This window comes from Anticarsia gemmatalis, chromosome 2, assembly GCF_050436995.1.
Source record: "Anticarsia gemmatalis isolate Benzon Research Colony breed Stoneville strain chromosome 2, ilAntGemm2 primary, whole genome shotgun sequence".
In the NCBI taxonomy this organism is placed as follows: Eukaryota; Metazoa; Arthropoda; class Insecta; order Lepidoptera; family Erebidae; genus Anticarsia; species Anticarsia gemmatalis.
Genome location: NC_134746.1, coordinates 13196889 through 13211397, shown reverse-complemented (window position 1 = coordinate 13211397; position 14509 = coordinate 13196889). Strand labels below are relative to the sequence as shown.

Here is a 14509-nt window from a genome sequence, read left to right as displayed (position 1 = left end):
AAGAAAACAAATAATTAAAACTATTCCTATCACGCTTCATCTCGTAATCATTTACGCAGTGATTTAAAGTGTGAAAGAGATATAAAATGGCAATGTTGCCAGTACAGCAGAAGATGCTAGGATTCAATGTTTATTGCTGCCAGTATATAAACATGTTATGAAGTAATATCATTAATATTAAACCGTAGGTAAGCATATGCGTTTTAGTTTTTATGATAAATTAAATGTTTATTACATAAATTAACCAACCTAAACATAAATTATAATCGAGCGTGGTATTCGAGTCATAAATAGCATTTTATGAACGCATACATAAATTATTGTCATAGTGACATTCCGTGCTTCACTTGTCTTCGTGGCTGTCAAAATTAGTTGGAATTACAGTTTTGAAGCATAAATTGTATAACATCTCTGTCTAGCAAACTGAAATTGGATTTTGGTATCTCATTTTAACAGTGACTGAAATACAGACACTCTGCGTCAAAGTGAATGTGACTTTCTTGAAAAATATCGTGATTTCGTCATTTACCACGCGATCAAAAAGCTAATTGCCGGCTTCCAGATGGATTAAAGTAAAAGTAACAATATCAATACTTAGTTAAATGAGAAACGTTGTAGCCTTAGTGTATAAGTGTAGTGTATTTAGTAAACATCTTCCTGTTGTCTGCAATCCAATCAGACTTTCACATAACCAGCAGTGGGGCAGCAATAAGCTTCACAGAAAAATTAAAATACCAAATCCTCAAAGAGAAATAATCATGGCTGATCCCAAAGTTGAAGAAATCTTGGCACCGCTGCGAGCCCTGGTCAAGGAGCAAGGTGATTTAGTTAGGAAACTGAAGCAAGAAAAAGCACCTGAAATTGACGTTAAGAAGGCAGTAGCTGAACTAAAGGCGCGCAAGAAAGTTTTAGAAGATAAAGAACTTAGTCTCGCCCCTGCCGAAGAGCTTTTCGATCGTGCGAAAATGGAAGATCTCATCAAAAGAAGATTCTTCTATGATCAGTCCTTTGCTATCTATGGTGGTATTACTGGCCAGTTTGATTTCGGGCCTATGGGCTGTGCTCTCAAGAGCAACATGATCCAGCTGTGGAGGAAGTACTTCATCTTGCAAGAACAGATGTTGGAGGTGGACTGTTCAATTCTCACACCTGAGCCTGTGCTTAAAGCTTCTGGCCATGTGGAACGATTTGCTGACCTTATGACCAAGGATGTGAAATCTGGAGAATGCTTCAGATTAGATCATTTAATAAAGGCTCATCTTGAGAAGATAAAAAGTGAGAAGAATACTGCTGCTGAATTAAAAGCTGAGATTGAAGACATTCTTGTGAAACTTGATGGTATGACAGCTGCTGAGATGGAAGCTCTCATGAAGAGGTTCCAAATGAAGTCTCCCATCAGTGGCAATGAACTCACACCACCTATTGAGTTCAATCTCATGTTCAACACTCAAATTGGTCCCAGTGGACTGGTGAAAGGCTTCCTTAGACCTGAAACAGCTCAAGGCATCTTTGTTAACTTCAAGCGTCTCCTAGAATTCAATCAGGGCCGCTTACCGTTTGCTGCTGCTCAGATTGGCAACTCCTTCAGGAATGAGATCTCTCCCCGCTCTGGTCTACTCAGGGTAAGAGAGTTCACCATGTGTGAAATTGAGCACTTCTGTGACACTAAGGACCATCCTAAATTTGAGTCTGTAAAGGACACCCAAATGTTGCTCTACTCTGCTGACAGCCAGGAACAAGGCAGACCTGCAGAGATCATGACTATTGGCGATGCTGTCTCAAAGGGTATTGTCAACAATGAGACTCTTGGTTACTTCATGGCAAGGATCCATCTCTATATGTTGGCTGTAGGAATTGACCCTAAGAAGCTAAGGTTCAGACAACACATGGGCAATGAGATGGCTCACTATGCCTGTGACTGCTGGGATGCTGAATGTCTCTCCAGCTACGGCTGGATTGAGTGTGTAGGCTGTGCTGACAGATCAGCCTATGACCTGACCCAACACAGCAAAGCCACTGGCATCAGGCTGGCTGCTGAGAAGAAATTACCTGCTCCTAAACAAATTGAAGTTGTTGAGGCTGTTGCTAACAAGGCAGCCATTGGCAAGGAATTCAAGAAAGATGCCAAAGTCATCAATGATGCATTAGCAGCATTAGACTCCGCAGGTCTAGAACAACTACAGGCAAAATTGGATGCTGAAGGAGAATATGCACTCTCTACTCCCAATGGTGACTTGAAGCTGACACCAAACCTAGTCAGTGTGAAGAAGACACAGAAGACCGTCCATGTGGAGGAAATTATCCCTAGTGTTATTGAACCATCATTTGGTGTTGGCAGAATCCTGTACTGCATCCTGGAACACAACTTCAAGATGCGGGAAGGTGATGAACAGAGGACCTACTTCTCGTTGCCGGCGGCCGTGTCGCCTATGAAGTGCGCCGTCTTACCACTTAGTGGCAACGCCGAATTCCAGCCCTTCGTAAGAGAACTGTCCTCTCAGTTAACTGATGTTGATGTGTCACACAAGGTCGATGACTCATCTGGTTCTATCGGTCGCCGATACGCTAGGACCGACGAACTTGGCGTGCCCTACGCTATCACAGTTGATTTCGACACCATTAAGGAACCCCACAGTGTGACATTAAGAGAAAGGGACAGTATGGGACAAGTAAGACTACCACTGACTGATGTTCCTGCTGTTGTAAGAGACTTGTCCAATAGTAAGATATCATGGGCGAATGTTGAGCAGAAATACCCGAAGTTTGAACAACAAGAGAATGTGAAGGGCGCCGCGGCCTAAATTGACGCAACACGAGTACACGACTGTTTTCACAGCCGAATTCGAAGATCTAAATTATTTTCCATTCAAAACCATTGTATTTATTGTTAGCTATAAGCTTGTCTATTGTTTCCCATCGTACAAATATCTGGCTACGAGCTGCATTTTAACTGTATTTGTTTAACTTAATTTTTACAATGGAATAAATAGTGTTAAAACAATGAGCGTCTTTTCCTTTCTGTTTCGTAAAAAAATGTTGATATCAAAAGGTAATCGTATTACATAAGATCTTTGTCGATAAGCAGTTGCGTAAAGATGAGATTACCGTTATTACTGTTTGGCGCAGTGGTTTAAGCGGTCACCTCGCCGCAACACCCGTAGCGCCGCATGTGGTGGGTTCGAATCCCACCCAGGACAAATCTTTGTGTGATGAGCACGAGTATTTGTTCTGAGCCTGGATGTCAATTTATCTATATAAGTATGTATTTAGAAGTATATAAGTATGTTTATCAGTTATTTGGTTACCATAGTACAAGCTCTGCTTAGTTTGGAATCAAATGACCGTGTGTGAGTTGTCCAATGATATTTATTATTATTATGTATGTCTTTTGTATATCTCGGGACTATGGAGTCCCGGACATTTTGAAGGCATGCGTGGGGCCGAAGCCAACACGTAGAGGCCCTTTTTAGACAGCTTTAATCTATCAATATATTATTATTAGGTAAGAAGGCATCTTCATAACATTTACAAAACCAGTTCTGCCGAACCGAAATTTTATTACTACTACACTCACAGAAAGTAGTAGTTTCTCAGTGAGATTTTAGCTTTTAAATCGGCCGATGCTGATTTCAAAGACAATAATCAGTCGATGAGAATGTCGTAGGATACGCAAGGTACGATAAAAAACAAAACACTAAAATCCAGAACATTGTATTATAATTTGAAGACAACTCTTTCATTATCTATAGCGGCGGTCTCTGGAACGAGACCGGTGACGGTGGCGGTCTTTGGAGCGGGAGCGCTCGCGGTGTCGCTCCCGACGGTCGCGGTCGCGTCGGTCCCGGTCGCGGTACGTGCGCTCACGGTCGCGGTCTCCTCTATCTCTGTCTCGCTCGCGCTCTCTGTCCCTGTTTCTATCGTCGTGACGATTTCTGTCTTTGGGGGATCTGTAAACAATGAAATATGTTTGTGTTCTGAATTTAAAAAAATAATCTTTAATCTCTAAAAGAGACTTTATTATAATTCCGTTGGGTAAGATTGATCTGCCCATCAGAACTATAACACAATAGGTAACATAACAATTCAATATTGACATTTCAACAATTTTCTCTTGAGAAAAAATAGTGGACTAATCCCCAAAATTTATGAAGTTGAATACACTCTCCACACTAACATTATTAGCATTATTGATTTCTACCTAGATATGTATAACTTTTTTTACCTTTCAATATCTCCGTAGTCACGCTTGTCTCTATCGTCGTGTTCTCTCCTGTCGCAGTCGACTCTCCCCTGGTATGTGATGAACGCGTTGGCCGAGCCGGCCGCGTTGTTGCCCGCGCCGGCACGGTTGTCGTAGTTCGACGTCGCCTTCGATGGACCCGACTGCCTGTTGTGTTCTGCTAGCCTAGTATTTTATAATACAATGATTATTTATGTGTCATACTATTTTATAAGTCCGTTGTAAGTTTCTTGATTATGAACTCTCAAATTAACTTGAGACATTGATAAAACCTGGCTAGATAACTTGATACCATTAAGTTATAAGTGCATAAAGCACCATGCAATAGTTGTACAACTTATATTAAAATGAAATAAAATGGTTTTCCTGTAGTTCCACTGTTCTAAATGGCAGGAGACCCTCAGCTGACGTTCTCAAAATCAGATAGATCAAGCTGAAATCAAACTGATTATATCATGGCATAACTTATTAAATAGAATGATCATTACTCTCTAGGTCGAATCATTTTATATAAAAACGAGGAAACCATCACTCGTGTATTCATTAAATTTTATTGAGGTTGCAAATTCAAGTAGTTCATGTGATAATAATGTTCTCTTGTCCTCCATTCTTTCATAAATATAAAGGAGTAAGAGTATTTAAAACAGTTGGTTATGTTATCCAAGAGTCTTAAAAAGTATCTAAGCTCATTGCTCAAAAAAGGCTCAGCAGGAAGCTATGATTATGATGATGTAAATAAAGTATCCAAATAGTATTTTACCTACCTCTGCTCAATCTGTTTCTGAATGGGCACGGGTATTCTAGGGAACAGCGTGCTAAACCAGTCTAGTTTGATGAGCATCTGTCGCACGAGGGCGCCGATGGTGGAGGGTCCTCCGCCCCCGGCGCGAGGGTCGATCTCCTCCTCGTCGTCGAGGTAGTCTGCGTACCAGTCGAACAAGTCTGCTGGCGGCTGTGTGTAACGGATGTACATAAACCCTGCAACAATCAATTTAATTAATGAGGAGTTTCATAATATTATGATAATAGTGGACATGCTTATCTCTGTTTTATTGAACACGAATGTCATCACTATCGTTATCGCTTATTTGTTTCATCCTAATTAAAATCTGTGTTCAGATAAAAAGAACAATTGTTTGAATGGCTGCATCTTTTGTATGAGTTAAAATAGGTAAATGGATTGTCTAGGAATAATGGAATTGGGCCTTTATCATGTTTTCGTGAGTCACCCAGTGTCGTGAGTCACGAGTAGCGTGCCGCCAAGAGTCCCTCGCGACGACGTTTGGCGCGCATTCTCCGATAATCAGCCATTAACTTATAATTACATTGAATACCCTTCTCATTAAAACTTTCATTAGATAATTAATATTTCTCACAATTTTTAAGTTAAATGCGCAGCAGCACATCGTTATTTATATGAATTTATGGCAGATTATGTACAGACAAATGGAATGAATAATATTTTAGATCAAAGTTTGAGTAAGTACAAAATAAATGGTTTTTTTACTATGAATGTTATTGATGACTATAAATAGGTTGAATGGTATATTAATGTAATGGACATGAAAATGTATAACATCTTAAATGTCATACCTACCGAGTGCTCTAATATAGGGCGAGTCAGTGTGCTGAAGGAGGCCATTGACCTGTTTACGAGTGAGCCTCAATGTGTACAGCTTGTACAGCAAGCAGAAGGCTGTGGACACGATGCCACCGGCGCCGACGCCACGGACCTGTCGACAACACAGATATGCACTTTTAAATCTCTTCAGATACATAGTATAACATATTATAACTAGTAGAGGTTGAAACAAATAAGAGTGTGTGTTACTTATTTATAAATGATATTTGCATCTTGAAAATAATGAAAGGATATAGTATAATACAGAATAAAAATATGAGATGCTATGGTTGATGTCTTTTTGCTATGCACTGAGCAACTGGCAATAAAAGAATTAATTGATTTTATTATGTTATGCTTCTGTTTGATGAAATTGTGAATTTAATGTGGGTTAATAAATAGATATTCATGAACTAAACTTAGCAAACACAAGATCAACAATCTTTAATATTAAGAACATGTTTAATAGTAATAAAAAGTAGTGCAGCTCAGTTGAACATACTCACGCCGCCACACATGCCCGTCTGGCCGGCGGTCTTGCGGCTGCCGCGCTCCCACGGCTCCAGGTGCTTCACCTGGTAGTAGATTTCATCCACCACCTCATGGTATGTCTTCAGCTTGAATAGGTGCACTGCAGATAATGACAATAGTCAATTATGAATGAACATGCCGCGACAATTCGATTGTTACTGTTTCTGTAGTGAAACATAAAAACGAAGGTTACTCTCAACAAACTAAACGAACAACGAAAAACAAATAAAAATTCAAGAAACAGTTACTCTCCTTTTTTGTTACTAAATTAATTGTATTTTAGCAAATTCAAATGGTAATTTATCACAAAATAAAAAGCAATGATGTATCTGAAGTCTGAACAAGACTTGTATCAGAAACAGTAACATTAACATAACGGTTGCAAACGAAAGTAAAATAAAGTGGAACAAACGAAGTCCAATCTCCTGTGCGTTGGTATGTTTGCTTACCTACCTTTGAAGTAGCTAGAGCCCTGAATATTTGCTAATATTAGTGGGTTCAGGTTCATAGTCTGTTCATTACCCCATATCGGTAATACATTATGCTGCTTGCCCGTCTTCGCGGGCTTTTGCTGATTGAACTCTGAAAATCAACTGCGATTAGTCACAAAGCCCCAATTTAATTCACAGAAATATTGGCACGAAACTCACCTTCCACTTCTGTCATTATAATACTTAAACACTATACTTATCATACAAATTATGAACTAAAATGCTAGTAGCACCGGCTTCATCGAAGATTATTAGAATAAATTTGGATAAATCGAGAATATAAGTTTTAATTTACGATTTTAATTTTCACAGAATTTGACAAAACAAAGTGAACCACAATGGCGGCCAATGAATGAATGGGAGAATGAAAAATAAATAAAACGGAAATACTGAATGAGCGACGCGCAAATTATCTAATTACAGAGCTGCCATATTAAAAAATACAATTATTGCTGACAAAAAAAACTGAATTCTTGCCATATCTAAAAAGTACCTCCTAGTTCCTCATATTTCGCAAAATAACCAAAAGCCCAGGTATTGGTAGGTACTAGAATATATTTAGCTTAACATAATATAAAATTATTCTTTGAGTCTTTTAACTATGTGGAGCGACCGGATCCCGGTCGGTGTAAAATTGCCGCATTTTTGGGACCGACAATCGGTTACTGGAAGACGTCCCTTGTCTTTCTCATATTTAGGGTTTTCGTAAAGTTATTTCTCTATATTAACTCTTACGAAAGCTTCTTAAGGTTGGTTGACACAGGGTCAGGACTCCCCCCCTCGTGGGTCTGCACCTTGTCGTGGTGAGGGGGCTCAGTAGCATTAGCGAAGCCAAGACAGACCCGAAGGGACCGTTTCGTTCTGAGGCCTTCAGGCTCAGAACCAGGTCCCTTCACACCGTGTGGTGGTGCGCGAGCGCCACTGCGCGAGAGAGGAAGGAAAACCTCTATAAAAAACCATGGGGGGGGCGGACTTTCATGTCCTGCCCGGGGTGGGGGAGTCCGCTGAGTACTGTTCTCGGCGGACCCAAACCGCAAGCCTGGCTCAATTCTTGGGTCAGGATCGGGGGTCGCTGTCGGAGGTCGGGGAGACAGTGGTCGCGAGGAAGAAAACCTCTATAAAAAATAACCCTAACCGTAAGGTTGCCCGTGCCGAGGCGGTGCGTGGCCGGCAGGGGTTCGGTCGCTAGCGGGTGTTAGGTTTAAGTTTAGTTTTAAGGTTTTCATAGGGACCAACCCTAATTAAAAAAAAGGAAATAGTCATGAGTATCGCATCTTGTAACATTGAGGTACCCCAGGTCGGTACCGGCAGCGCCGCTGCCGGAGAATCCGACCCCGCCGTTCCGGCGGGCAGAGCCCCCTCGTACTCTGGGGAGGGGCAACAAATGCGTTCCGACAGCCGGCTGGAAAGTTCGGTTGTCGATGGGCCGTCCTGCGCCTCGGGAGGTCCTGGGTGTGGAGAGGCAGAAGGAGAAGGTGACCTTGTTTCATCAGGTCCACCTGAAACGGGTGTCGGAGCCACTTCGGTGGCTCATAGTACTGTTAGCACCAGCAAACCAAGCAGGGAGTGCCTGCCGAATAGGGACGGTAAGGGAAGATTCCTTCCGTCCAAAAAGGTCGAGATTGGGGGCAAAAAGCCCGGCAGCTTAGACTGCGCAATGGAGGAGGGGCGGCGCACGCCCAGTATTGTGCGCCCCTCGTCGGTGATCGGAGGAGGAGAGGGTTCTAGGCCCATGTCCCCCGTCGTAGTGCTGGAGCGGCTCCCCATTCATCTTGGGAGCCCCAGCGGCAGGACGAGGTCCCGCATTGCTCAGGAGTCCAGTGTCGATTCCGACACTGGCTCCGACATGAGCATCCTTTCCGATGCCAACCATCCGTCGGAGAGTGGCCGCCTTTGGCGGAAGCGACGACCGCGCCCCGAGTCCGAGGAGTCGGACGGGGCGCGGAAGAAAAAGAAGGCGCCAGCAAAAAGAGCGCCAGATTCCGACCCGGAGGAGAAGTCTGCCAAGCAATTGGCAGACACAATCCAGGATAACTTGGAGGCAGTTGTCGAAGTCGCCGACAAGTCCGGGAACCTTAAAGGGACCTTTATAAAGTCCCTAAAAGACGCCGCCCGGAACATCAGGCTGGCGGCGTCGGAGCTAAGTCGGCGGTCCGCGACAAACGAAAACCTGGCGCTCCAAGCGCAGAACAGCCGGCTAAAGGCGGAGGTCGACCACCTCAATAAGGAGATGGCGGCGCTGAAGGCTGTGGTGGAGAACATCCACACCTCCACCACCGGCGCCCAGCCCGTAACCTTTGGGCAGGCGCCTCCGTCAATCGAAAGCGCCATCGCCGACCTCCGCCTCATGGTGGACGCCCGCTTTGGGGCCATAGAGGCCCGGCTTCCGCCGGAGCCCCGCATCCGTCCGCCCCTAGCGGCGGACAAGAAAGCGGCAGGGGCAACCCCTGTGCCCGCCGCTAGGGCGACAAAGACGGCGGCGCCAACTCCCGCCGCCAGAAAGGGCAAGGCGACAGCGCCACCAACGCCGGCAGCAGAACCCGCCACCGCGCCAAATCCACCGGCTCCCTCGACCAAAAAAGGAAAGGGGGGCAAAAAGGGCAAGCCGTCCTACAGCGCGGTGGCGGCCATGCCCGCCAAAGAGGCTCCAGCAATCCCGGCGACTGCCAACGAGTGGCAGCTCGTCGGGAAGAACGGGAAAGCGGCCAAGGCGCCCAAGGAGAAGGCGCCCAAGACCGCAAAGAAGGCGTCAAAGAAGAAGAAGGCGGCGAAGCTCCGGACTCCAAAGTCGGCTGCAGTCGTCATAACACTGCAGCCGGAGGCAGCGAAGAACGGCGCTACCTACAAAGACGTCATTGGGGACGCAAAGGCCAAGATCAACCTGGCCGACCTGGGCATAGGCCCCAATGACGTCCGTTTTAAGGTCGCTGCCACGGGGGCTCGCATGTTTGAGCTCCCAGGAACGTCCGGAGCTGAGAAGGCGGACGCCTTCGCCTCCAAATTGCGGGAGGTCCTCGGGGAGGACATCGTCCGCGTGTCCAGGCCCACTAAAACCGCCGAACTACGGATTACGGGCCTGGACGACTCTGCCTCCCCGGAGGAAGTAAAAGCCGCCCTCTCTAGGGCCGGCGAGTGCCCAGCGGACTCAGTCCGGTTGGGCCAGATCCGCCTCGGCCCTCACGGCGGCGGATCTATTTGGGCCTGCTGCCCAGTCGCGGCGGCCAAGAAAATCGTAGATGGCCGCCGCCTTCTGATCGGTTGGGTGTCGGCGCGGGTGGAACTCCTCCCCCCACGCGAGCGCCGTTGTTACCGCTGCCTAGAAGGCGGCCATGTCTGTGCGCGGTGCACATCCACAGTCGACCGAAGCGGCACGTGCTTCCGGTGCGGCAAGCCGGGCCACATTGCCCGGTCGTGCTCGGAAGCACCGAACTGTGCCGTCTGCGCCGCGGCAGGCAAGCCGGCGGCGCACGTGGTGGGGAGCAATGCCTGCGCCCCACCAAAGGCAAAGAAGGGGAATTTGGGGGAAAACCCCAAGAAGAAAAAGAAGAGCAAGAAGACTGCGAAGAAGGCCAAGGCCGCTTCGCAGTCGTCAGACCGGCCCGCGGCTTCCAGTGCCGCTAATGCGCCGGTAGACGTGGTGGAGATGGAGACCCAACATTAATGGCTCTCCATCTCCTCCAAACAAATTTGAACCACTGTGCCAGGGCCCAGGATCTTTTCTCCCAAAGCCTGGCACAGTGGTCAATAAAGTTGGCAGTGGCGGCAGAGCCGTATTTTGTCCCGCCCAGGGATGACTGGGCGGGTGATTTAGACGGCTCAGTAGCCGTAGTCTCCCCGGCCGCCGTCGGAGTTCCGCCCCTCGTACCCACAGCGAGGGGCCATGGTTATGTGGCGGTCACATGGGGAGACATAGTCGTCGTCGGCGTCTACTTCTCGCCAAACCGGAGCCTGGCCGAATTCGAGGCGTTTCTCGCGCGGATCGGCACCGTGGTCGGCCGTGATAGGTCTCGCCCCGCCTTGGTCCTGGGGGACTTCAACGCCAAATCTACGGCTTGGGGTTCCCCCTCTACGGACGCGCGGGGCGAGGAAGTCGAAGATTGGTTGGCGGCCACGGGCCTTGTTGTCTTGAACCGGGGTGCCGTGGACACGTGCGTGCGCCAGCGGGGTGGGTCCATAGTGGACCTTACATTTGCCACCCCCGCACTTGCGCCCCGTGTCCAGTCCTGGAGAGTCCTCGAGGGGGTTGAGACATTATCTGACCACAGATATATTCGGTTCAGCATCTCCCCGGTTACCTCGAGGGCCTTGTCTAGCCAGGATACCCCGGTCGAAGTCGGACCGCGCTGGTCCTTGAAACGCCTCGACAAGGAGGCGCTCGTCGAAGCCTCCATCGTCGACGCCTGGATATCACAGGCGTCAGAAGATCGGCCCGCCGACGTGGAGGCGGAAGCGGACAGGCTCCGGGCAGACATGACCCGCGTCTGCGATATTGCGATGCCCCGCGTCCGGTTCTGTCCCGGACGGCGGAGGGTATATTGGTGGTCGGCGGAAATCGCGCAGTTGCGCAAGAATTGTACTGCGGCACGCCGCCGCTACCAACGCCTCCGCAGGAGGCGTCGCCGACCCCCAGACGCGGAGTCGCAAGAGGCGGAGCTGTACGAGAGGTACAGAGCGGCGAAGAAGGCCCTGTCAACTGAAATCAGCAGGGCCAAAACCGCCGCCTGGGGAACTCTTCTGGAGACGCTGGATACTGATCCGTGGGGGCGCCCGTATCGCTGGGTCAGGGGCAAACTTCGCCCCTGGGCCCCCCCACTTACGCAAAGTCTCCAGCCCCAGATGGTCGAGAACGTGGTGTCCGCTCTGTTTCCTCTCAGGGCGGCACACATCCCGCCGCCCATGGCTCCGCCGGGCGAGACGCCGACGACGACGACGGAAGAGGAGGAGGAGGAAATTCCCCCGGTGACCCGGGTAGACCTGAGGGTGGCGGTGCAACGCCTCGCGGCTAAGAACACCGCCCCAGGGCCCGACGGCATTCCAGGCCGAGCGTGGGTCCTGGCTCGAGAGGCCCTCGAGCCCCGACTACTGGGGCTCTACAACGCGTGCATCGAGAGGGGCGAGTTCCCGGCACCGTGGAAGACCGGGAAGCTCGTCCTGCTGAAGAAGGAGGGGCGCCCCGCGGACTCGCCGTCCGCGTACCGGCCCATAGTGTTGCTAGACGAGGTGGGCAAGCTCTTCGAGCGCATCCTTGCGGACCGCCTCGTCGCACACCTAAGTTGTGTTGGGCCGGACCTAGCGGACCAGCAATTCGGGTTCCGCAAAGGGCGCTCCACGATTGATGCGATCGCACGCGTCAGGGCCCTGGCGGAGGACGCAGTAGCCCAGGGAGAGGTCGTCTTGGCGGTGTCACTCGACATCGCCAACGCCTTCAACACCCTCCCCTGGAGTAGCATACGGGTGGCACTGGAATATCACAGAGTGCCACTCTACCTCCGCCGCATTGTCGGGGCTTATCTAGAAGGACGATCTATTGTCTACCCGGGTCAAAGTAGTTGGAACAGAAAGGTCGTTTCATGTGGGGTTCCACAGGGGTCGGTTTTAGGCCCTCTCCTGTGGAACATAGGGTACAATTATGTACTACGCGGTGCGCTCCCGCCGGGCGTCGGCATATTCTGCTATGCCGACGACACGTTGGTAACAGCCCGGGGGAAGACGCACCGCGACGCGGAAGTGCTGGCCACAGCTGGGGTCGCACAAGTCGTCGCTCGCATCCGGCGGCTGGGTCTGGAGGTGGCACTAGAAAAGTCGGAGGCCCTATTTTTCCATGGGCCCCGACGCCGCCCTCCACCAGGATCCAGCATAATAGTAGGCGGAGTCACCATCGGCATCGCACCGTCGATGAAGTATCTCGGATTGACTCTCGACGGCCGATGGGACTTCACAGCCCATTTCAATCGGCTGGCCCCCAAACTCGTAGGTGCAGCGGGCGCACTATCTCGCCTACTGCCGAACCTCGGGGGGCCAAACAACACCTGCCGACGGCTGTACGCCGGGATCGTGCGGTCAATGGCCCTTTATGGCTCTCCCATTTGGGCCAATGCCCTGTCGGCCAAGAACATCGCCGCGCTGCGACGTCCGCAGCGCGTGATGGCCGTCAGGGCCGTGAGAGGCTACCGCACGATCTCCTTCGAAGTGGCGTGCCTACTGGCCGGAACGCCGCCGTGGGACTTGGACGCGGGGGCCCTCGCGTCACTCTATACATGGCGCGAGGAGGCCCGAGGCGGAGGCTCACTGCCAGCGCCTCAAGAAATCGAGGCGCGGAGAGCAGAGCTCCGCCAAGATGTCCTGGCGGCGTGGAAGCGACGATTGGAAGACCCCAGCGCCGGCCTCGTCACTATCGAGGCCGTGCGGCCGGCGGTCACGGAGTGGCTGGAGAGAGGGCACGGCGCGCTCACTTATCGGCTGACGCAGGTCTTGACCGGACATGGCTGTTTCGGCAAGTACCTGTGTCGCATAGGCCGTGAGCAGACGCCCAGGTGCCATCATTGTGGAGACTGCCCCGATACGGCGCTGCATACGCTGGCACACTGCCAGGCGTGGTCGTCGCAGCGCCGTCAATTGACCGGGGTGGTCGAGAGCGACCTCTCGCTCTCGGCTGTGGTTCTGTCCATGGTCGGGAGCGAGGCAGCGTGGTCGGCCGTCGCCTCATTCTGTGAAGAGGTCATTTCCCTCAAAGAGGCGGCGGAACGGGAGCGAGAAATCAACGCTCCCCTCCCTTCCCGCGCAAGACGCACTGGGCGTCGTAGGCGCCGGGACGATCTCCGGCCCCCGTGACGCGGACCTGTGGGCGGCGGAGGCGGAACGCTCCGTCGCCTGGACAGGGAACAGGTCCGAGAGGTGGGGAGTGCGCTGTGTGTTCCTGGCGCACCCCCGTGAAGTGGAGAGTTAGGGGGGGGCAACCATCATGCCCGCCCCCACTCGAAGTAGGGCCCGCATCCAAAGCGGGCCGTCACCGGCTGGGACGCGGAGTATCCGATTGGAGGTACCGCGTCCTGGCCACGTTATGGTGACCGTTGAAGGAACACCGTCAGGTTTTTAGTCGGTATGCCCAAGTTAGCCGGAACGCCTTGCCGGCGGGAGAGCCCGACAGACCCCCGCTTTCCTCCCTGGGGCGGGACATGCAGTAATGCATTTTCCTGACGCAAAAAAAAAAAAAAAAAAAAAAAAAAAAAAAAAAAAAAGGGTCAGGACTCCAAATTCGAGGCAAGCCAGTGCTGACCCGAAAAAAACTCTGTGTAAACTGATTTGAAGTCAGTACAAGGACTTGAAATCAGCACTGACTTGAATATTCGGAGACGAATATTTTAAAGTCAGTCAGCGCCCCCCGCCACCCGCGCATCCCCGCGCCTGCCAAAACAACCCCGTGTCAGGCCCCCGTCCCTCGGTTGTACACAACTACAGCGATAAGTGCCTCTACAAATTCGCGTGGCGTCGGCGCCACTTCGGGAGTCGAGTGGCGACGCTCACGCGTAGAGCTCGTGCGTGCGTTTATTACAAGTTTTATGAGTAATATTATTATAAAAACGTTTAAAATAGAATGGCAGGTTTAAAGCATTGCTCATTTGATGG

The 14509-nt window shown here is 50.0% G+C and overlaps 2 protein-coding genes across 2 annotated transcripts; one reads left to right on the top strand and one right to left on the bottom strand.

Moving 5' to 3' along the window:
• Nucleotides 1–398: 398 nt before the first annotated feature.
• Nucleotides 399–3001, top strand: GlyRS (glycine--tRNA ligase). Its single transcript, XM_076133467.1, has one exon. The coding sequence runs from the start codon at nucleotides 603–605 to the stop codon at nucleotides 2799–2801; it is 2199 nt and encodes a 732-aa protein (XP_075989582.1). The 5' UTR covers nucleotides 399–602; the 3' UTR covers nucleotides 2802–3001.
• Nucleotides 3002–3695: 694 nt separating this feature from the next.
• LOC142985342 (pre-mRNA-splicing factor 38B-like) lies at nucleotides 3696–7257 on the bottom strand. Its single transcript, XM_076133455.1, has 7 exons — nucleotides 7043–7257; nucleotides 6846–6974; nucleotides 6368–6492; nucleotides 5838–5973; nucleotides 5005–5218; nucleotides 4223–4405; nucleotides 3696–3947 (listed from the first exon to the last, which is right to left on the bottom strand). The coding sequence occupies exons 1-7, from the start codon at nucleotides 7056–7058 to the stop codon at nucleotides 3740–3742; spliced, it is 1011 nt and encodes a 336-aa protein (XP_075989570.1). The 5' UTR covers nucleotides 7059–7257; the 3' UTR covers nucleotides 3696–3739.
• Nucleotides 7258–14509: the final 7252 nt, after the last annotated feature.

Bases quoted from the DNA above. Each gene is read 5' to 3' on its own strand.
- GlyRS (XM_076133467.1), top strand. From the start codon at position 603: ATGAGAAACGTTGTAGCCTTAGTGTATAAGTGTAGTGTATTTAGTAAA.
- LOC142985342 (XM_076133455.1), bottom strand. The intron at 5,974-6,367 runs GTGAGTATGTTC...TGTTGTCGACAG, and splicing joins AGACGGGCATGTGTGGCGGC to GTCCGTGGCGTCGGCGCCGG. The intron at 3,948-4,222 runs GTAAAAAAAGTT...CATTGTTTACAG, and splicing joins GACTACGGAGATATTGAAAG to ATCCCCCAAAGACAGAAATC.